At 36.2% G+C, this 25,033-nt stretch overlaps 1 protein-coding gene across 10 annotated transcripts in view; it reads left to right on the forward strand.

Annotated features, from left to right (window-relative positions):
• ASH1L (ASH1 like histone lysine methyltransferase) overlaps positions 1-25,033 on the forward strand; it is a 206,186-nt gene that overhangs the window by 137,410 nt on the left and 43,743 nt on the right. For all 10 annotated transcript variants that reach the window (XM_044944263.2, XM_025289369.3, XM_025289367.3 and 7 more), the window contains 4 exons: positions 10,762-10,856; positions 22,696-22,769; positions 24,425-24,470; positions 24,583-24,691. In XM_044944263.2, the coding sequence (XP_044800198.2) occupies positions 10,762-10,856; positions 22,696-22,769; positions 24,425-24,470; positions 24,583-24,691 (324 nt within the window). The remainder of the gene's footprint in view (positions 1-10,761; positions 10,857-22,695; positions 22,770-24,424; positions 24,471-24,582; positions 24,692-25,033) is intronic.

Here is a 25,033-nt window from a genome sequence, read left to right on the forward strand (position 1 = left end):
ATTAACCAAAATGAATTAGACCTAATTGTGAAACTTAAAACTATAAAAGTTTTAAATAAGACAAAGGAGAAAATATTTATGACCTTGGCTTAGGCAAAGATTTCTTACAACAGAAAAAGCACAGTCCATAAAAGAAAAAGATTGATAAATGGAACATTTTAAAAATTAAAATTTTTGGCTCTTTAAAAAACAGTTACAAGAATTAAAAGATAAGCCACAGACTGGGAAGAAGTACTTGCACATCTCCTATATGATAAAGGACTTGTACACAGAAATATTATAAGGTCTTAAAACTTAATGATAAGCAGAAAAAAACTTTTTATCAATCAATTAAAAATGAGCGAGATTTAGATAGCACCTCACCAAAGAAGATTTATGGGTAACAATAAGCACACTAAAAGAATTACAACATCATTAATCATTAGGAAAGTGAAAATTAAAGTCACAGTAAGATACCACTACATACCTGTCAGATTAACTAAAAAAAATTTAATCGCTAATGTCAAATACTGATAAGGATTCAGAATAACTTCAACTTTTATACCTTGCTGATGGGAGTGCAAAAGGGTACAACAACTTTGGAAAACAAGTAGTGACTTATATTCTTAAATATATCTTACTGTAGGACACAGCAATCGCACTCCATTTCATTTATCCATGTTAAATAAAAATACATGTTCACACAAAAACCTGTACTTGAATGGTTATAGCAGCTTTATTCATAATCTCTATAAACGGGAAATTAAATTTCTAAATGGATAGACAAACTAGTATATCATATAATGGGCTTCCGTGCTGGTAAAGATGGTAAAGAATCTGCCTGCAGTGCAAGAGACCTGGGTTTGATCCCTGGATTGGGAAGATCCTCTGGAGAAGGGGATGGCAACTCACTCCAGTATTCTTACCTGGAGAATTCCATGGACAGAGGAACCTGGCAGGCTACAGTCAACAGAATTGCAAAGAGTCAGACACAACTGAGCAACTAACACTGTCGTGATGGAATATTACACAGCATTATAAAGTGAAGAACTGCTGATAGACTCAACGGCATGAGTGACTCTCAAATGCAGTATGCCAAATGAAAGAAGGCTACCTACTGTATAATTCCATTTATGTGATACTCTTGAAAAGGAAAGACCATGGGACTAAAGAACAGGGCCTGGAGTTGGGAGATGGGTTTGGCTATAAAGAGGCATAAAGAAATTTTGTGGAATGATGAAACTGTTCTATATCTTGATTGTAACATGACTTATGCATTAGTCAAAACTTGTGGAACTCACTAAAAAGGGTGATTTTTTTACTGTTTGTAAATAATACATTAATTTAAAAAGTGTGCTGGGGATGGGGCAAAAAACGTATACTGATTTTGGGGTATATTCCATGCTAAGTTTTCTTTTCTACCTTGAATCCAAGCGAAAGAATTTACAATGACAGTATTTTATTTCTTAAAGATCATCTATAAATCCAGATAATTTTTTGCCTCACAACTCTTTTGTTGCCTTTTCATTCATAGTTCTCTTATATAAGTGATAGGTTCAAAATTTTCATATATAAATGACTATTCACATGGGTAGCTAAATTTGTAAACAGTATTATGACAAGTGGGGCTTCCCAGGTGGCACGGTGGTAAAGAATCCACCTACCAATGCAGAAGATACAAGAGACGCTGGTTCAATTCCTGGGCCAGGAAGATCTCCTAAAGTAGGAAATGGCAACACACTCCAGTATTCTTGCCTGGAAAATCCCATGGACAGAGGAGCCTGATGGTTTACAGTCCACAGAGTCTCAAAAAGTGGGACATGACTGCAACTGAGCAGACACACACATTATGACAAGTATAGCTTTTGATTTCTTAGCATTTCAGTGTTTATATTTAGAAATATATAGTTGATATCCCATTTTTAATCTTTTTCATTTTGTCTTTGATGAACAGTCTACTCTGCTTGACTTTGTTTTGTGTTTTAACATCTTAGTAATATTATCTTTAGCCAATGTAACAAAGGTTGCAGAATCCTATTCAGAATTTTAGTGGCTGTCTATTCACTGAAAATATAGTGCAGGTTGCTAGGTGAGACTTGCATTTGCTATTTGAATTCCAGCTACACTGTGGAAGCTACCTTTGTCACCAAATGACTTAAAACTAGTGCATGTTCTAATCTATGAATTCCCAAATTGTTTCTCCACCATTTACTATGAACAATGTCTAATAATCCATTAGCATTTAAAACTTGTTCTGAGTCATTTCTATAATCATCCAGCAACAACAACAAAAAAACAAGATTAATGAAGCTTATCTTTGTTATAGGAAGACTAGAGACAAAAAACACACACACATATATATATGTAAATACACACACATATATATAATTCCATTAAAAGTTTTGCAAGTGGGATCCAGGTATTAAAATAAATATTCTTGTGCCAGTACCATACTGTTATATTGACTATGGCTTTGTAGTATAGCCTGAAGTCTGTAGTATAGTATGAAGCCTGATTTCTCCACCTCTGTATTTCTTTCTCAGTAATGCTTTGGCTATTCGTGGTCTTGTTTCCATTCAGATTGTAAAATGTTTTGTTCTAATTCTGTGAAACATGCCATTGGTAATTTGATAGGGATTGCATTGAATCTGTAAATTTCTCTGGGTAGTCATTTTCGCAATATTGATTCTTCCAGTCCAAGAACATGGTATATCTGTTTGTATCATCTTTATTTCTTCTTTGGAGAAATGTCTGTTTAGATCTTCTGCTCATTTTTTGATTAGGTTGTTTGGTTTTTTGTTACTGAGTTGTATGAGCTCTCTGCATATTTTGGAGAGTTTTGTATCATGCTACCCTAGATGAATTCACTTACCAGTTCTAGTAGTTTTTGTATGAAGTCTTTATATATAGATATATCATGTCATCTGCATCTAATGACAATTTTACCTCTTCCCTACCAATTTGAATACCTTTTCTTTCTCTTAGCTGATTGCTGTTGCTAAGATTTCCAATACTATGTTGAAGAAAAGTGGTAAGAGTGGGCAGCTTTGTCTTGTTACAAATTTTAGTGGCGAGGCTTTCAGCTTTTCACTGTCAAGCATTATATTGAATGTAGGCTTGTCATAAATAACTTTTATTATGTTGATATGTTCCCTCTGTACCCACTTTGGTAAGAGATTTTATCATGAATGAATGTTTAATTTTACTGAATGCTTTTTCTGCATCTTATCAATGATCATGTGGTTTTTGTCTTTTAGAGATGATGTGATATATCACATTGATTATGTTGTACCATCCTTGTGACTTTGGAATGAATCCAGGTTGATCTTGTTGTATAATCTTTTCTTATGTGTTATTGGATTAAATCTCATTACTTTGATGTAATGGCCTTTAAGGCCAGTTTTATTTACATATGTTAATTAATATACAATGCAAAAATCTCCTGTAGTATGATTACAGCAGCTTGAGCAACATGCTTTACTTTTGTGTCAGAAGTGTTTTATTGTCCTTATAAACTCACCTACCAAGATGAGGAATCAAAAACCTTCCAACTCTCCTCTATCAAATTTCACATGAAGGACCTATAAATGTTGGGAAAACCTCTTACTCTAAAACTCTTATATTTCTCAATGTTCCTGAACTGCCAAGAGAGACATTACTTAACTCCCTTTAAATTATAGGATTCCTCTTTAGTTCCTCTTCACTTTCTGCCATTAGGATGGTATCATCTGCATTTCTGAGGTTATTGATATTTCTCCCAGCAGTCTTGATTCCAGGTTGTGATTCCTTCAGCCCAGCATTTCACATGATGTACTCTGGGTATAAGTTAAACAAGCAGGGTGACAGTATACAGCTTTGACCTACTCCTTTCACTATTTGGAACCAGTCTGTTGTTCCATGTCCAGTTCTACCTGTTGCTTCTTGACCTGCATATAGGTTTCTCAGGAGGTAGGTAAGGTAGCCTGGTAGTCCCATCTCTTGAAGAATTTTCCACGGATTCTTCTGATCTACACAGTCAAACGCTATTATATAGTCAATGAAGCAGAAGTAGATGTTTTTCTGGAATTCTCTTACTTTTTCTGTGATCCAACAGATGTTGGAAATTTGATCTCTGATTCTTCTGCTTTTTACATCTGGAGGTAAAAGCTTTTACATTGGAAAGTTTGTGATTCATGTACTGTTGAAACCTTGTTTGAAGGATTTTGAGCATTACCTTGCTAGCATGTGAAATGAGTGTAATTATATGATAGTTTGAACATCCTTTGGCATTGCCCTTCTTTGAGATTGTAATGAAAACTGACCTTTTCCAGTTCTGTGGCCATCGCTGAGTTTTCCAAATTTGCTGGCATATTGAGTGCAGCACTTTAACAGTATCATCTTTTAGGATTTGAAATAGCTCAGCTAGAATGCCATCACTTCCACTAGCTTTGTTCATAATAATTCCTAAGGCCCACTTGACTTTACACTCCAGGATATCTGGCTGTAGGTGAGTGACCACGCTATTATGGTTATCTGGGGTGGTAAGACCTTTTTTGTACAGTTCTTCTGTGTATTCTTGCAACCTCTTCTTAGTATCTTTTGCTTTCGTAAAGCAGTTATCTTCCAATAAAAATAGGAAGAAAGGGAAAAAAAAAAATAAAGCCTCCATAAAATCCTAATAGTATGGAGTTCAGAGAGCTTCCAGGTTGCTAAGCAATTGAAAGTACAAGGACAGTGATTCACCCCGAGAGGCTAGGGCTGTCGCGAATTAATCAGACCTGAGAGAAGAGGTAATGGGGACCTCCAGTTTGTAGGACATAACTTGTGGGTAACCTGGGAACTTACTGTTTTCAGGTGACATCTGAAATTGAGTGAAGGCAGTCTTTTGGGACTGAGTCCTTAATCTGTGGGATTTAACAGTGTCTCCAGGTGGATGGTGTTAGAATTAAGTTAGTTTTAGGACACCGAGCTGGTGTAAAGAGAATTTGTTGGTGTGGTGAAAAACTTCCACACATATGATGACCAGAGGTGTCAGCAGTCATGTTCTGTGTAAAAGGAGGTACACTGGAAAGAAACAGTAGGGAAGCACTGGGTTTTTCCCACATAAAAAGAAAATAGGTTCTTTTTCTGAAGAGGAGCCTAAAAAGCACTTTACATTATACATACAGGTATATCACAGAGATCCTGCAGGTTTGGTTCCAAACCGCTGCAATGAAGTGAGTATTGGAGTAAAGGGAGTCACACGGAGGCCTTGTTTTCCCAGTGCTTATAAAGTTATGTTTGCACTATAATGTAGTCTGTTAAGTGTGCAACAGCATTATGTCTTTTTTAAATGTACATACCTGAATAAAAGTATTATATTGTCAAAAAAACCCAACCATCATCTGAATCTTCAACAGGTTGTAATCTTTTTGCTGTCAGCGAGTCTTGCCTTTATGTTGACAGCTGCTGACTGATCAGGGTGGTGGCTGCTGAAGTTTGGAGCAGTTGAGGCAATTTCTGAATACAAAGCAGCAGTGCAGTTTGCTACATCTTTGTTCCTTTTACGAATGATTTCTCTGCAGCATGAACTACTCTTTTTTTTTCATGCAATGACATTTTACCCACAGAACTTCTTTCGAAATAGGAGTCAATCCTCTCAAATCCTGCCACTGCCTTAGTAACTAAGTTTATGTAATGCTCTAATTTCAGCAAAATCTTCACAGCATATTCACCAGGAGTAGATTCCATCTCAAGAAGCCACTTTTCTTTTCTCATCTGTGAGAAGCAACTCCTCATCTGTGAAAATCATGTAAGATTGCAGTTCAGTCACACCTTCAGGTCCCCCTTCTAATTCTAGTTCTCTTGCTGTTTCCACCACATCTGTAGTACACTACCTACAATAAAGTCTTGAACCCCTCAGAGTCATCCATAAGGGTTGGCTATGTCTTCCAAACTTCTATTAATGTTGACATTTTGACCTCCTCCTGTGAACCATGAATGTTCTTAATGGGATCTAGAATCTTTTCCAGAAGGTTTTCAGTTTCCTTTGCCAGGTTCCATCAGAGGATCACTGTCTGTGCAGTTGTAGCCTTATGAAATGTATTTCTTAAATGATAAGATTTGAATGTGGAAATTTCTCCTCTATTAGTGAGAAATCTCTCATTGATCCCAATATCCATAGTATATTACACTAGCAGGCATGAAAATAACAATCTCATTATGTATCTCGGTCAGAGCTCTTGGGTTCAGTTCAGTTCAGTTGCTCAGTTATGTCCGACTTTTTGCAGCCCCTTGGACTGAAGCATGCCAGGCCACCCTGTCTATCACCAACTCCCAGAGTTTACTCAGACTCATGTCCATTGAGTCATTGATGCCATCTAACCATCTCATTCTCTGTCATCCCCTTCCCCTTCTGCCCTCAATCTTTTCCAGCATCAGGGTCTTTTCACATGAGTCAGTTCTTCCCATCAGGGGGCCAAAGTATTAGAGATTCTACTTCAGCATCAGTCCTTCCAATGAATCAGGACTGATCTCCTTTAGGACGGACAGGTTGGATCTCCTTGCAGTCCAAGGGACTCTCAAGAGTCTTCTCCAACACCACAGTTCAAAAGCATCAATTCTTCGGTGATCCAACTCTCACATCCATACATGACTACTGGGAAAAACAGCTTTGACTAGATGGACCTTTGTTGGCAAAGTAATGTCTCTGCTTTTTAATATGCTGTCTAGGTTGGTCATAACTTTTCTTCCAAGGAACAAGCGTATTTTAATTTCATGGCTGCAGTCACCATCTACAGTGATTTTGGAGCCCAAAAAAATAAAGTCAGCCACTGTTTCCACTCTTTCCCCATCTATTTGCCATGAAGCGATGGGACTGGATGCCATGATCTTAGTTTTCTGAATGTTGAGCTTTAAGCCAACTTTTTCAGTCCTCTTTGACTTTCATCAAGAGGCTCTTCAGTTCCTCTTCACTTTCTGCCATAAGGGTGATGTCATCTGCATATCTGAGGTTATTGATATTTCTCCCAGCAATCTGGATTCCAGCTTGTGCTTCTTCCAGCCCAGTGTTTCTCACGATGTACTCTGCATATAAGTTAAATAAGCACGGTGACAGTATACAGCCTTGACGTACGCCTTTCACTATTTGGAACCAGTCTGTTGTCCCATGTCCAGTTCTAACTGCTGCTTCTTGACCTGCATACAGATTTTTCAGGAGGCAGGTCAGGTGGTCTGGTATTCCCATCTCTTGAAGAATTTTCCACAGTTTGTTGTGATCCACACAGTCAAAGGCTTTGGCATAGCCAATAAAGCAGAAATAGACATTTTTCTGGAACTCTCTTGCTTTTTCGATAATCCAGTGGATGTTGGCAATTTGATCTGTAGTTCCTCTGCCTTTTGTGAAACCAGCTTGAACATCTGGAAGTTCACGGTTCACGTACTGTTGAAGCCTGGCTTGGGGAATTTTGAGCATTACTTTAAACTGATAGTGGCACACAAATGAGTACCACAGAAAATGCCAGGAATGTTCAGAATCTCTAAGACAAATGGACAGAAACGACTAAATTCTCTCTGTTAATATCATGGAGCAGATATTTAAAACAGAGCACTTTCCGTGTTATAACCAACAGGGAAATAAATGGTTATGTCTAAATTAGAACCAAAATCAGACTTGACTAAGAACTAGGAAAACAGTTTCTCACATGATTATCTTATCCATGATGATGTCATTCATCTTAGGTATCAGCATTGCAAAATCAGGGAATCAATTTGATTCTTTTAGGGAGACTGTAATTGATGGGATGTATTCAGGGTTTTGGTTGGGATCTTCCTAGTGGCTCAGATGGTAAAGAATCCGCCTGCAGTACAGGAGACCCACATTCTGTCGCTGGGTTGGGAAGATTCCCTGGAGAAGGGAGTGGCTACCCACTCCAGTGTTCTTGCCTGGACAGGAGCCTAGCTGGCTATGGTCCAAGGGGTCACAAAGAGTCGTACACAACTGATCCACTAACAGTATCACTTTTTTTTTTTTTTTTTTTTTCCCCATTCAAGGTTTCATTTATTTGAAGGAGTAAAACATTGAAGGTGACCCTGAGGGTGTGTGTGCGTGTGGTTATGTTTGTTAACTTCAGGGTGCCAAGTATACTCTTTGACCACTACTGCCCCTTGTATGCTTGCTTACCCTTTTGGCACCAGGGTAAGATACTAGTTTTGCTTCCATTCCTGTGTTAGCTAAATGAAAGCTTTTATGTTATCTGTTTAATTAGTTTGGTTAAATCTTTAATAAAGTGTAAACCAAATTTTCTTTCATACAGACTGCTTGGTTCTAGACATGGTTGTTTTCCTGATCTCTTTGACTTGGACAGTAAAGAAATACAGGTTTTGGTTGGTTAAAAAATTCATATTTTTGGTCACAAATCACTTTCTGGATCATTGTTTAAAATGAGAAAAGTGATCTTTAGATGTAAGTAGAACAGTCTAGTATCTTTCCTTTCCTTCTTTGTAATTGTTTCCCAAACTTTTTACCACTGCCTTTAAACTTCGTATGACCTAGTTTCTAACTTCACCCGGACTGCTTCAGTCTCCTTTGATTTCTTCTAATTCTCCAATCTCATTTAAACTTTCGTCTTATTCCAGCTATTTCCTCTGCCTGATTTTCCTCTTATTTTCCAGATCCTCTCCTGAGTGTGAGTAACATTTACATTTTAGCTTAATGTTACTTCCTCAGAAAAGCCTTCCCAAATACCTTGCTGTTCATCACATTTTAATTATTTGCCTAGCATTTATTATATTCTGTTTTTTGTTTTTTTTTTCTGGTTTTATTAGTTTTTCTTGTTTCCTTTTTGTATGCCTACCCAGGTAAACTGTCTTATTCCCCACTGTTTCTCAGCACTTGGAACAAGGCCTGGACTCAATGAGTGTTCAGTAATTGTTGAATAAACAAATCAGAGATTCACTAGAAAGAACCAGTCTTCTAATAAGAACTTTGGGTTCTTCAAATACCTTAATTTTTGGACCTCAGTTTTCTCCTCTGCAAAATGTGTATATTCACATACCTAGTTGTTACAAGATACAATAGACTAGACTTGTTTGGAGAAAGGTAGTATGTCATAATTCATGAAAGAAATATATTCACCTTGCCTTATTTACTAGAACTTTAAGCCGAAATAAAATCAGAGTCGACTGAATGTGGCCCTCTTCTTTATCTCATTTTCTTTTTTCTCCCTTCTTTTCTTCCTTTCCTTTTTATATATCTGCTTGAGATTTTTATCTCACAACAAACATTAGGAACACCGACCCAATAAGATGAGTGGAAGAAGTAAAAGATGATGGAAAAAAAAAAAAAGATGATGAAACATGATAGAATAAAATAATAAGAATAGTCATTGAATAGGAATTTAGCAAGAAACTGAGGTTTTCATCTTGAATCTCTTTACTAGTTAGTCAGCAAATCAGCTTTGTAGAGCATCGGTTTTCAAATCTGTCAAACATTTCTTGCCTACTTCACGGGATTGACATAAATGATAATATCTGAAAGTACTTTATAAACCATTAAACAAATATACAGCAGTCATTATGATCATATCTGAAATTTAGGTTCCTTCTGCAGAACTGTTGGAGAATGCTAATGAGGCTCTTTCTTATATATAATTACTATAAGGCAATTCCAAAAATTTAGATTTTAAAAATATATGAAAGTACTTAGTAACTCTCGCAACAAAAAGTATACATTAAGATTTAAGTCACTGTTAAAACAAATACTTCTCCCCCCCACAATTTTATTTACCAACCAGGTATGTATATAAATCATCTAATTTTGACATGTAGAACAAGTCACACAGAATAGTTTCTTGCACATAAACCATTTGTTACTGCTTATTTTCTTTGTCCCTAATTAGGAGAGTCACATGAAATGACTAGTTTGGGTTCAAAATTATAGAAAAAGAAAATACATTTGTTTTGTAGATAGACTTTTAAAAATTATCACTCTAAAATGTGAATTTGGAATTTTTGCTGCTTTATGAAATTCAATGGACATGAACTTAGGCAAACTCCAGGAGATGGTGAAAGACAGGGAGAACTGGCATGCTGCAGTTCATGGGGTCTCAGAGTCAGACATGACTTAGTGACTGAAGAGTGACAACAGCAACATTTTGTTAACTAAGTATTTTTGCATAAATTACTGTGAAGCCAAGTGCATTCTTTATTATATTTATAAAGGTGATTTTTAACTCAAAATAGCATTGCATTCTCTTTTTTTTTTTTTCCCTCTCTCGTTTAAATTTTATTATTTATCTTTGGCTGTGCTGGGTTTTCATTGCTGGGAGGGCTTTTCTCTAGTTGCAACAAGTAGGGACTACTTTTGTCCCAGTGCACAGGCTTCTCATTGCAGTGGCTTCTCTTTCACGGAGCACAGAGTGTGGGACATGCGGTCCTCAGTAGTTTTGGTGTGTGGGCCCTTTAGTTTAGGTCCCTAGGCTTTAGAGTGCAGGCTCAGCAGTTGTAGCATATGGGCTTAGTTGCTTCACGGCATGTGGGATCTTCCTGGATCAGGGATCAAACCATGTCTCCTGCATTGGCAGGTGAATTTTTTACCACTGAGCCACCAGGGAAGCCCAGTGTTGCATTTTCTTAAATTGAGTATGGTTGACCTACAACCCTCTGTTAGTTGCAGCTGTGCAACTAATTCAATGTGATTCAATGTTTCTACAAATGATTACCACTAAAACAAATGCTTGATAGAGTGATTTTTTTTTTTTTTCTGTATTTTACAAGAGGAAATTATCTTGCCTTTGACTATTTTCCATTCTTTTCTAATCACAGCCCAAAGAGCCGATTGATCCAATTAAAGAAAGAGAAGCTGGAATACACTCCAGGAGAACATGAATATGGATTATTCCCAGCCCCCATTCATGTTGGTGAGTACTCAGTATATACAATATATTGCTGAAAAGAAATGGTATTTCTTGAGTTTAGGTGAAATGTAATTAATGTCTTTGTGTTCTCATTATTTCTGTATCTCCAGGAGGTCAAGTCTTTACCATTTAATTTGTAGTCACTCTGAAGAATTTTTCAAACTCTTTTGCTTTCTAGGGGTCAAAATAATATAAATCTTATTCACTGAAGTGTCAATAAACAACACTCTATCTGTAACATTTGATTCTCTAAGTGAGTCCTCTAGGAAAACCCAACTATTTCATTACTTCAGTTTCTAATGTTTTCTGTGTTCAAAGGGAGATGATTTGTGGATATGTAATAATCAAAGGGGGAAGACCCACTGCTTTTTTGATCATTTATATTCTTGAAAATTGATCAAGGTTTTCTTGTTCTGTTTATTTTTGGAGCAAATGTCAAGTCTTTGTTTAGCATTCCGATAATAATACCTTCCAGAATCTTATCAGATAAGTATACCTGTAAGTCATCCTGGATTTCTTTCATTCTTTCCACTCCTCATCCATTCCATCTCCAAGTTTTGTTATTTTCCTCCTTGAATATATCCTGCTTCTCTTCAAATCCCATTGCTGTTATATTCAGGTCATGCCACTACTGTCTTTTGGGCCATTGCAGTAGCCTTCTAACAGAGCTGTCTACTTTCATTCTTACTCTTTTCCAATCCACTCTCTACACAGTAAAAGGAAAAATCATTTTATAATTTAAATCATATTTAAAACCTTTCAGTGACTCACCATTAAACTATTAACTCCTTTTCCCAACACTTGGGAATGATCTGGTTCCTGACTAACTCATTATTCTGCCTCTGCTGTTTCCCAGATTTCCTTTATTCACTGTATTATGTCATGCTGGTCTTCTTTCAGATTCTAGGCCATTCCAAGCTGTTTATAGCCAAAAGATCATTTTGCTTATTATTACCTTTACCCAAAAAGATCTTCCCACAGTGGATTTCTTCTCATCCTATGAGTACAGGCTAAATGTCAGTACCAGCTTAAATATTATTTTCTTTAAAATTATTTTCCTGATTGTCGTACCAAATAGCATTCTTCACTCTATATCAGTTCTGTATCACAGCACCCTGTTTATTTTTCTGTCATCTTTAATTGCTGTATTTATTTACTCTTTTACTAATCTGTCTCCTTCACTAGATTATAAGCTTCAGGAGTATAAGATCATTTGTCTTTCTTTTTCTCCTTTGATTTTCCAGTGCTTGGTGCCTAATAGAAGGTTAATAAATATTGGATATACAAATGAAAGAAAAAAAGGAGAAATCAGAATAAGTTATTGAATGTAGGAAGAGAATTTTTTTTTTCAAGAGAGAATTTTTTTTTTTTTTTTTTCAAGAAATTTTTTTCAAAAAATTCTTGTGTAGTAAGATGTTGACCCTGTACTTTTAGTATCCTCTTCACCAGTGACTCTCTTGACTGGTGCTGTTCTCTGTGTTATGATTATTTAGTTCCTTTTTTCTCCCTAGAAGGCCCAGCACCAGCAATGTATTTAAAGCAGCAAGGATAGACAAGTTATGCAATAAAGATTAGTTTGCTTCAATTATTCTGTATTGGGTGGCTAGAGAACAGTTTAACTATAACATAGCATTACAAGCATACCTTTCCACCTTTTGGGCGCCTGGATCAGGAAAGTTCTCTGGAGTAGAAAATGGCTACCCCCTCCAGCATTCTTGCCTGGAAAATGCCGTAGACAGAGGAGTCCATGGGATCACAAAAAATCAGACACAACTGAGTGACTGAGCACAGCACACACAACATTATAAGATTTAATTCTCAGCTAGATAACTGGAGAAGGAAATGGCAACCCACTCCAGTATTCTTGCCTGGAGAATCCCAGGGACGCGGGAGCCATCTTTGGGGTCGCACAGAGTTGGACACGACTGAAGCAACTTAGCAGCAGCAGCAGATAACTGTACTATTGCTTACTTAAGAAAGGTAAGAGTAAGTTCCATATTCTTTGGGCTTACTACCAAAGTTCTTTTGAAAGAGCCTTTTGCTTTTAGTAGTGAAATCATGACAGTGGAAGAAGATTCTCAACAGATTTAGCTGTTTCCTAGACTCTGCTAGTGATAAACAGGCTTTGAAAATAAGAGGTAATTTTAAAAATGCCATAAAAAAAAAAAAATGACCATTTTGGTCTCACTGGTTTTCCTCTGAATGGGAAGTTGGCTAACTGATAACTCACATTTTGGGAAGAAGTTCTAACTTTTCAGGTGGATGATAGAGTCAGTTAACTCCAAGGGAGATGAGATGAATGATGGATAGGCCAATATTTATGTCAGATATCTGGCATGAATAGTGTTTAAGAGGTCCAGAATGGAAATCCCTTAATTTAAATAAAGATTTTCACTCTTAAATCCCCACTTTAGTCTCTCGCTAAGACTAATCTGTACTCAGTAGTCTATAAATTAAGTAAATAATGGAAAAACCTAACTAAGTAGTGGGCTTTTTTCCTGTGAAACAAGATTTAACATCAGGCTGTCACAGGACTGATTTCTTTTTGTGGACAGTGTTAATTTGTTGTTCAGATAATCTGTGATTGGGGTACAGAGTGAGGCCTGCCAGCTGTTGGAACAGGCCACTCCCAGCATCATGTAAACACAGAGTGTGGCTTTGAGTCAGCCAGGCCTACATCCAGCTCTGCCTTTGCCATATTAGTCATGTGACTAGAATAGTAAAACAAGTAAAATAGTAATGCATCCTGTCATCAATGGAGTAAGTGGAAAATAATATTTTTTTTAATTTTTAATGAAATCAGGTTTCCTTATCTCCTCAGAGAAATGAATTTCAAAGAAATTTTACTTTTTATAATAAGTACTCATTTAACAAAATATATATTTTACCTTTACATAACTGTGGTGTTGGAGAAGACTCTTGAGAGTCCCTTGGACTACAAGGAGATCCAACCAGTCCATTCTGAAGGAGATCAGTCCTGGGTGTTCTTTGGAGGGAATGATGCTAAAGCTGAAGCTCCAGTACTTTGGCCACCTCATGCGAAGAGTTGACTAATTGGAAAAGACTCTGATGCTGGGAGGGATTGGGGGCAGGAGGAAAAGGGGACGACAGAAGATGAGATGGCTGGATGGCATCAGCGACTCGGATGTGAGTTTGAGTGAACTCCGGGAGTTAGTGATGGACAGGGAAGCCTGGCATGCTACAGTTCATGGGGTCTCAAAAAGTCGGACATGACTGAGCGACTGAACTGAACTGAACTGATTTAGTCAATTCATTTTTTATAACAGTTCTACAGTGAGTTCAATGAGGCAAGCATGATGTTTTCAGCACGTGGTTTCTATGATAGCTGGATATACCCATATGAAAGGATAAAATAACTCAAAATGGATCATCAACCTAAATACAAGAGCTAAAATTATAAAACATATGAGTAAATTTTTGTGACCTTGCATTAGGTAATAATTTTCTTAAATGTCTGACACCAAAATCATGTACAATAAAAGGGAAAAAAAGACAAATTAGACTACATTAATATTTAAAATTTTGTACTTCAAAGAACACCACCAAGAAACTAAAGCAACCCACAAAAAAAACATTTTCAAATAAGAGGCTTGTATCCAAAATCCCATATATATAAAGAACTGTTACAACTCAATAATGAAAAGACAAACAATACAGTTTTTAAGTGAATAAATTATTTGAATTGATATTCCCCCCAAAAAAAGATAGAAATGGTCAATAAGCATATGAAAAGATGGTCAATAAGCATATGAAAAGATGGTCAACATCATTAGTCATTAGGAAAATGGAATTGAAAATCATAATAAGATATCACTTCACACTCACTGAAATGGCTTTAATTAAAAGATTTATGAGAATGTGAAGAAACTGGAACCCTCATACATTGCTGTGAGAACATGAAATGGTATAACCTCTTTGGAAAACATTTTAATAAAATAATCAAGTTAATGACATTTAATATAAGACCTAGCAATTCTGTTGCTTAGGTATGTACCCAAAAAATTGAATATATATGTCCAGAGACCTCGCTGGCAGTCCAGTGGTTGGGACTCTGTGCTTCTACTACAGGGGACTCAGGTTCCATCCCTGGTCTGTGAACTGAGGTCCTGCCTGCCACACACATAAGCAATATGTGATGTAGCCACACAATGTAATACTGTTGGGCAATAACAAAAATTTAGTTCTGAGACATGTGCCATATAAAATCCCAGGTCTAGGTTTGATTTGAAAATCATGGCATTCCAAGAACCAGGGAGATTGCAAACTGAATTTTTAAAGGCATCAATGTATGCCAATACCAAGAAAATAGAATAATCTGACAAAGATTTTACAGTAGTTATAATTTGTAAAAAACACTTTAACAAACAATTATTAACATACTTAAAACAAAAAGATAGAGCCTTGACAAAGAAATGAAAGGAAAAACAAGTAGAAATTTTAGAATAAAAATATGCAGTAGCTGAAGTACAATGCTCAGGGATAGAGTCAGCAACAAAATGAAAGATACACAGGGAACAATCAGTGAACTAGATGATGTAATATTACCCAGTATGAACAAAAGAAAAAGTAGACATTAGGAGAGATAGGCTGTGGGACCATAACAAAAGAGCTTATATTTATATTCTTGGTGTCCTGGGAGGAGATAAGAAAGAAGATAGAGATGAAAAAGTGCTTGAGTAAACAAATGGCTTGGAAGCTTCCCAAATTTGGCAGAAGACATAAACCTTCTGATTCAAGAAGATGAGCAAACCCCAAACAGAGTATAGGCCAAAGAAATCCAGGCCAAGACATGTTTATCAAACTTCAGCATGCTAAAGACTAAACAGTTTTAAAATAATAAGAGAAATGACTCTGTATGCATAGGTATAAATCAGATCAAATGACAGTGGGTTTCTCATCTGAATTCATGTAAATGGCCCATTTTTCAAGTACCTAAAGAAAAACTGTCAAACCAAAATCCTATACCCATTGAAAATATCCCTCCAGGAATTGAGAGAAGCAAAGGCTTCTTAGGTGAAGGTTAACAAACGTAAGACAGTTTGTTGCCAGCAAACTTAACCTATGAGTAAAGGAGGTTCTCTAAATGGAAAGAAACAACCTTGGAACATCAGTAAGGCAGAAAGAATCCAGTCAGCAAAAACATGGGCATTTACATTAGGCTTTCTTTCCTTCTTCTTTTGAATTGAAAGACTTTCCTGACAATCCACTGGGTAAGAATCCATGCTTCCACTGCAGGGGACGCAGGTTCTATCCCTGGTCAGGGAACTAAGATCCTGCCTCCCAACTAGTGCAGCAAAAACAAAAAAAAAAAATTAAAAATAGAACTGCCATGTAATACAGCAGTTTCACGTCTGGGAATATATCCAAAGAAAATGAAAACAGTAACTCGGAAAGATGCATGCACACACATGTTCATAGCAGCCTTATTTACAACAGCCAAGATATGAAAACAACCTAAGTGTCCATCAAAGCAGGAATGGATAAAAAGAGTTGTTGTATGTATATCATACTATAATACACGCATGTGCACACATATACACAGTGGAATATTATTCAGCCATAAAAATGAGGAAATCTTGCAGTTTGCAACAACATGGTGGACCTTGAGGGCATTGTGCTAAGTGAAATAAGTCAGACAAATACTGTTTGATCTCACTTTTATGTGGAATCTAAAAGTGTGTGTGTGTGATAGAAAAGGGGATGACAATATGTGTGGTTACCAGAGTTGAAGGGTTGTGGGAAGAGGAGTGGGAGTACGTGGTCAAAAGGTACAAACTCCTAGTTACAAGATACATAGGAACTAGGGATATAATCAACAACATGATAACCATAGTTAACACTGTTGTATATATGAAATTGTTAAGAGAGTAAATCCTGAGTTCTCATTGCAAGGAAAAAATGTTTTCCATTTTTTTTCTTTGTCTGTTGACTGTCTTTGTAAGAGATGATGATGCTAACTAAACGTATAACTGTAGTCATTTCACAACATACATACTCAAACCATTATGCTATACACCTTAAACTTTTACAGTGATATGACAATGGCACCCCACTCCAGTACTCTTGCCTGGAAAATCCCATGGACGGAGGAGCCTGGTGGGTTGAAGTCCATGGGGTCGCTAAGAGTCGGATCCGACTGAGTGACTTCACTTTCACTTTTCACTTCCATGCATTGGAGAAGGAAATGGCAACCCACTCCAGTGTCTTGCCTGGAGAATCCCAGGGATGGGGGAGCCTGGTGGGCTGCCGTCTATGGGGTCACACAGAGTCGGACATGACTGAAGTGACTTAGCATAGCATCTCAATTATATCTCAAATGAAACTAGAGGAATATTAATTAATGAACCAAGCCAAAAAAAAAAAAAAGATTGTGTTTAGGAAGAAGAGAATTCAAGAAACTGAGGAAAGATGATAATATTGCTTAGTAGCTATTCCTTAAAATGAAACAATTAGTGGAGTACCTCAAAACTTAAGCCATGGAATATATCTTTTCATTTCATTCAAAAATTTAAGACCTGCTCTTTGATCAGCCAGTTTTCTAGATGCTTGTGATACATCAATAAACAAAATCGTAAAGATCCTTGCCTCTGTGGAGCTGACATTCTTCCAAAGGGGAGACAGAAATCACAATATTCCTGTCTTTCTGAATCTCACCTGTTTTTCCTCAGGCTGATAAAACCAAAAACTTGAATCCTTATCATATTTTGCTTAGTGAAATTTAAACAGTTTCATCTTGTATCTTTTATCATTCTTTATAAACCCTTGGGCACACATTTCACTCAAACAAACACTACCACTGCAACTTTTCTTTGGATGGTATTGGGATCATTTTCATAGAATAACAAAGGAAAAATGAGTAATTCTAATCTATTTATAGAGCAATATTATAACCTAATACTCAGATTATATATAAATGAGCTGAACTTTTTCTGAAGGTCAGTCACCTTATTTAGGGGACAAAGAAGGCCAAGTTTCTGTTAGATTTTAAGGTATCTTGAAAAGAGGTAGAGCCATTATTACCTCTCTCCTTTTTATTGAATAACTCCTCTCCTTTGGTTTCCTTGTTTGCCTAGCTACTTGATTAACAATAGAATGCTTTTTTGAAATATTCTTCCTCCTATTGTTCATATCTTTTTCATATTAGAATTGGTTTTATAAAAAATCATCATGGACCTTTCCCTTTTAGATTTCAAGGTCAACACAATCTCCTGTCGTCTCTTCCTTGAAATGACTTTTTTGGCCCACAAAATGAGTTTTATTTCAAAGGGAAAAAGTAAAGGATTTCTTTGCTCCTTTTCTAATATTCAGTGGCAGGATTTGAGATCTCAAGGTTCAAGTATACAATAAGAAAAATCCACAAAAGATATGATTTCATCTAATTTTCAGGTGAAAGTGATTTTTTTTTTCCATTTTAAAAATGAGGATTAGCTAAAACAGTATTTTTTCCAAATGAGGAACTCCTGAATATGTTCTTCTCAGGTATCCTCTCCAGCAGAATTTGACAAGGATCTTTTTCGGTGAGTCTCACATATTAAAAATGAATTACCTGGGTCTGGTTTCAGACATATTAGAGGAAAGAAAAGGCTGTCCCATCATTTTTTTCCCCAACTCTTAGTATATGGATTAGAGAAAAGTCAAGGTGAAAGTCGCTCAGTCATATCCAACTCCTTGCAACCCCATGGACTGTACAGTCCATAGAATTCTCTAGGCCACAGTACTGGAGTGGATAGCCTTTCTCTTCTCCAAGGGATCTTTCCAACCCAGGGATCGAAGAGAAATACAAATAATACCAAGAAAGGCAACATATAACATCTGTGGAGCTGTTTCTAGGAAAGCTCAAAATGTTGGACAGTGGGGCAAATTGTGTTTTTAAAGTTAGTTGAAGTATGGGACTTCTCTGGCTGTTAAGATCCTATGCTTCCACTGTAGAGGGCATGGGTTTGATCCCTCATTGGGGAACTAAGACCCCAGCATGCTATGTGGCCAAAAAAAAAGCTGACGTGAATAATGGATGCCTTTCTTTCTAGAAAGAGAAAAGTATTATTTTTAAATGTTCAGAACTTATACTCTGCTCCTTCATACTTTTACAACCTCTTCTCTACAGAAAATACACTAAGAAAAGAGTTAACCCTTTACATCAAGGGATTTGTCCTGTCTTCTGAGAGCCAATTTTGACTTGCTAAAAAATTACATTTATTTGATTGTTGTTAGAAACAGTACATACTCATAAAAATTCCTAATGTAGAAAGATGTGAATTGAAAGATAAAGTTCCCCTTCCCAGAAACATACTAGTTTAGCATATACCCTTTCAAACTCTTTCATATATATATATAGAGAGAGAGAGAGAGAACTTATTTTTTCCTGATACTTTGTTACCAGATTTTTCAGCATACAGAAATTTGAAGAAACTGAACACAAAATATCCCATCACACAAAAAAAATCCCATCACCTAGGTTTTGTCATTGATATTTGCCTGATTTATCATGTATTTATCCATCTGTTGTTCCATCCTGTTTTTGGATGCACTGCAAAGTAAACTGCAGGGATTGATATACTTCCAGCTAAATATTTCATCATAGTGTCAGAATCAAGATCTCAGTATTTGTTTATAGGGTTTTTCTTTTGATTTGAATTTACCCTCGATAAAATCCACAAATCTTAAATGTACTTTTGCTCAATTTTTAAATTTTTTCCTACTCCTCTATAATCCAGACCTTTCTCAAGAACATTATTGTCATTCCAGAAAGCTCCTTTGTGCCCTTTCCTAGTCATTCCCCACCATATTTAGCCATTTAATGGATTTTTTTTTTTTAAGTCAGCCCTAATACTGCTCTAATATTATTCTGCAACTTGGAAAATAAGTTTTCATGTGAGTAAATATATACCTCACTTCATTTAACAGCTGCACATTCATTATTTAAATACACCAAAGTTTACTTCCTTGTTGTACTTCATTACAGACTTTGTAGTTACACACTCAGCTTTGGTTCCCTGTCGAGAGATGGACTCCAGTCTTCTACCAACTGTAACCTCAGACAGCAGCTTGTTATATTAACCTCCATAAGTTATTTCACTTAGATATAACTATAATCCATATTGCTCTGTCATCAGATTTATCAAATGAATAAACTCACTGTATTACATGTTAACATGTAATTGCATGTTAACAAATAACATTTTTATGGAAAATCAGTTCAGTCGCTCAGTTATGTCCGACTCTTTGCAACCCCATGAACCACAGCACGCTAGGCCTCCCTGTCCATACCAACTCCCGGAGTCCACCCAAACCCATGTCCATTGAGTCTGTGTTGCCATCCAACCATATCATCCTCTGTTGTCCCCTTCTCCTCCTGCCCTCAATCTTTCCCAGCATCAGGGTCTTTTCAAATGAGTCAGCTCTTCACATCAGGTGGCCAAAGTATTGGAGTTTCAGCTTCAACATCAGTCCTTCCAATGAACACCCAGGACTGATCTCCTTTAGGATGGACTGGTTGGATCTCCTTGCAGTCCAAGGGACTCTCAAGAGTTTTCTCCAACACCACAGTTCAAAAGCATCAATTCTTCAGCACTCAGCTTTCTTTATGGTCCAACTCTCATATCCATACATCCATACTACTGGAAAAACCATAGCCTTGACTAGATGGACGTTTGTTGACAAAGTAATGTCTCTGCTTTTTAACATGCTGTCTAGGTTGGTCATAACTTTCCTTCCAAGGAGTAAGCGTCTTTTAATTTCATGGCTGCAGTCACCATCTGCAGTGATTTTGGAGCCCAGAAAAATAAAGTCAGCCACTGTTTCCACTGTTTCCCCATCTATTTGCCATGCAGTGATGGGACCAGATGCTCTGATCTTCATTTTCTGAATGTTGAGCTTTAAGCCAACTTTTCCACTCTCCTCTTTCACTTTCATCAAGAGGCTCTTTAGTTCTTCTTCACTTTCTGCCATAAGGGTGGTGTTATCTGCATATCTGAGGTTATTGATATTTCTCCCGGCAATCTTGATTCCAGATAACTCCCCCCTATTTTTTTGAGGGCAAGTTTATTACATTTTCGTCTTAGTCTGGATGTGGTAGTAACTTTCCCCAGAAATTTTTAATGAGAAAAGTGACTTTATTTTACATTTTTGCAAATCTCCTTGATGTCTAGCTAATATAGGACAGTTGGATTTTCTAATCTGTTTTTGCATTCTATTTGTTGTGATGTTATTACGGTTTAAATATATGAAGAAATCTGACTTCACATGGGTAAAAAGTTGTCAAAGAGAGGAAGATTTAATAATTTCACATAATTGTAGATATTCTTTGATATTATAGCAAAAATTAAAAATGTTCCTTAACATTCTAATGCTGGAGTATGAAATCAATGGATTTTTTGTATCGTTGCCTTAAAATCCAGGTCTCTATTCTAAGTTAAATAAATTTTTACCCATGTATGATTTTATCACTTCATGCATTAGACATTGGAAAATATTAATTCACTGAATTACATTGCTCTTCCATTTCCTGTATGTATCCCTGACAATTCATATTTGTGATTTGCCACTTATTTCATGAGAAAAACTTAAGTATTGGAAAACAGAATCGCATGATAATTAGTAGACACAAGTTTTGCAAAATTTCAGTGTTCACTTCAAACTAAAATTTTATCATTGGAAATATATTTTCAGTTGGAGTTCTTGAAGTAACAGGTTCACTGGATTTATTTTCAGTTCCTAGGTTAGAATAACCATTGTCTGTCAGTTCTTTTAATTAAAAATGTCGTTCTATTAAAAAAGCCAACTGGTTCGGCCCACCATTCAAATATTTGCACAAGTGCATTTCCTTAAGATAACCATCATACCTTAGTATATAGCAGAAGTGCTTTATGCATACTTGCATTGTGTCATGCAGAATAAAGATTTTGGTTTGTGGGTCAAGATTTAATATTTTTACTACTTGATCAAGAGCATTCTTAGATAATGCCGTATAGTTCATTTCTACTGGTTTCGTTCTAATAGAGATTTGTGCCACATGCCTTCATTCATACTAAAAGTACAGCTTTACCCACTATTCCTTTTACCCCATTAGTACAAATGTCAGCATAATGAAAATGCATATAATATCTTAGTTGTGTTACCAAAATAGTTTTGACCTCTCGGATCCCTTGGGGTAAGCAGAGCACACTTTGAGAACTGCTGGTCTGGAGACCATGGTAAAACACATCCAGATAACAAGGAAACATCTAAATCCTGCAAAAAGTGAGTCGAGCATCATAGTGCTTCATGAACAAAAAGATCATATAGAGTAAAGAAATTGGGGGGCAGGGTGCCTCTTTATGGTAGAAAGGGGCTTTGAAACTGGCTATAAAAAGTAGTAGTATTTCAATAGGTAGGAAGAAAAATGTTAACAGATCATAAATTTATATGTAAATACTCTTGAGTTATTTAAATTCAGAGTTTCCTATTTTGGAAAATTTTATACTCCTTTTGTAGTTAGCCTTAAATTATGTACAATAATGGAGGAAAGATAATAGATGCTCTGGTTAGTAACTTTAATGATTGACCAATTCTTAGTATTTAAGTGTGCTTCATAATGATGACTTATTTTGCAGTAAGTTTGCTATGCTAGCTGTTTTATATAAGCTAAAATTAAAACATCTTTAGCATATACCACATGGAGCACAGTAGAAAAGAATAGCAAAAATTAAAAATTGGTGATGGAAAATTCATAAAATTTAACATGAAATGTTTATTTTTTTTACTCAGTGCATGTTAAAGCTTGTGGCTATTTGACTCTTTGTATAAAATAAATACTGAAATGGATAGTATTGTTTTGTTTCAGGAAAATATCTAAGGCAAAAGAGAATTGATTTTCAGCTTCCCTATGACATTCTTTGGCAGTGGAAACATAATCAGGTATGAGCTTATCTTACCATATTTCATTCTTTTTTTTTTTTTTTTTTTCAGTTTTATTTGTTTATTTATTTTTTACTTTACAATATTGGTTTTGCCATACGTTGACATGAATCCGCCATGGGTGTACATGTGTTCCCCATCCTGAACCCCGCCTTCCACCTCCCTCCCCTGGTATTTCATTCTTAAGTGCTAAATCGGGGAGAGGGAGATGCAAGTCTTTTTCTCTGCCTCCTTGTTATGCTCTTATCTTAGGAAATACAGAGAAGTGTCCCTGTGAAGGTCAGAGACTAAGAAAAATGAATTTGCATCCATATTTAATATGACCTATTTGCCTTTACTCATAACTTCAAAATAGCAGTAAGTTCCTGCTTCCTTAGGAAACCTTCAGTTATTATTCAGGACTTTTATTCTGGTAGCAAAGATTCTGTTCTGTAAGAATCCTGTTTGATGCAGGTCTCAAGAGAATTTAGATGTACTGCCAGCAGCATTAAGAAATTTCAGGCTTTATTTTTGTTGGCTCCTTCCCATCAGTTTGGAATTTATTTTTCACATACAAAAGAGAGTCTTCTACCAAAGGAAACAGGGAAAATATTTAATACTCTTGTACTTTTAAATATATTGGGAACTAAAACTGGGAAGGTGCTGTTTTTCTTTCTTTCTTACCTAATTGAAGTTGCCCCCAGTAATTTTTATATTTAGCAAAAGCCCCCAGAATCCATATTGGGAACTACCATTGGGAAATAGAAGTAGTCATGCAAATGAGGTAAATAGGCTCCTGAGTTTTGCCAAAATTCCACCAAAGTTTAATCTTGGAAAGCCAAAAGCAGTGAACATTCCATCTGCATTCTCTTCTTTGATGGTCTCTCCTGAATTTTAAGAGGGTCAGTATGTTAGATATTTGTCTCAGAGAGTTCATAACAATAAAGGAGATAGTGTTTTGACTTACTGTACCCACTGAAAAATGATCGTGGGATTATTCTTATAGATTAGTACACTTTAGCTTCAACAGCTTAAACCAAGCTCTTGTTTGTTTCTTTGTTTGTTTTTTGGTATTGTCTTCTATAGTAAAATACTCACAGACTGACTAATAACTTTTTTTCGTAATGCATTCTTTATTGCAGTATGAGAACACCATTATCCTGCCTGCCATCTCCCCTTTGTTCACTGAATTAATTGCCTTAATTAAAATGTAAAATGTATTTTCCTACAACAATCATCCTGAAAAAGCCGGGATACTTATCTTTTTCATATCATATACCTACCCTACCCATCTGAACAAGCCCTGTGCAAGTTTTCCTTTCTTTTCATAGAGGGAAATAAAGTCTTAATTTATCCAAATGAATAGCCTTAATCTGCAGTGTGATAATCATTTAAATCTGTCCAATAACTTGCTGAAGAAACATCTAACAAAAAATACATTTTCTTTAATCTACTTATGATTGTTTCTGTTGAATATAGTTCTCTTACCCTGATCTGGTAAGTCACCTTTTATTCCAGGGTAAAAAGTGATCACACCTCAAATGTATCCAACCCAGAAAGTAAGTGTTTCCATATGGGCAGAGTACATAGTTAATTTCTTTTTTTTAGTGATTTATACTGTTTTCTGGCATTTGAAGTTGAATGCTATATCGGGATTTTTCTGTTTTTTCTTCTAGCTGTACAAGAAACCAGATGTCCCACTATATAAAAAAATTCGTTCAAGTGAGTAAAATGGGAGCTGTTTTTTCTGCCTCCATACCATCAGTGTTCTCAGCCTGGCACTTAAAAATTACTCTATATGTTCACAAACTATTCTTTGTTGTCTTCTCTCAAGATGTCTACGTTGATGTCAAACCCCTTTCTGGTTATGAGGCTACCACTTGTAACTGTAAGAAGCCAGATGATGACACCAAAAAGGGCTGTGTGGATGACTGCCTCAATAGGTACTGTACTAAACTAATTCTGTAAGCACAGGCTTTAAGATCTGTAAGACACTTCATTTAGGGGAAGTCCCTGGTGGTCCAGTGTTTAAAACTCTGTGTTTTCACTGTCAAGGGCCTGAGTTCAATCCCTAGTTGGGGAACTAAGATTCCACAAGCCACGTGGTATGGCCAGAAAAAAAAAAAAAGACTTCATTTAAAGGAAAAAGTTAAGTAGACTCTTTGATATCCTCTCAAGAAATCAAAAATGATACATGAAACCTAACCAATGGACTGTCTTGGTCTGCTATAACAATCATAGACTTAAATAATAGAAATATATTTCTCACAATTCTGGAGGCTGTG

Source organism: Bubalus bubalis, chromosome 6 (assembly GCF_019923935.1).
Source record: "Bubalus bubalis isolate 160015118507 breed Murrah chromosome 6, NDDB_SH_1, whole genome shotgun sequence".
Lineage (NCBI taxonomy): Eukaryota > Metazoa > Chordata > Mammalia > Artiodactyla > Bovidae > Bubalus > Bubalus bubalis.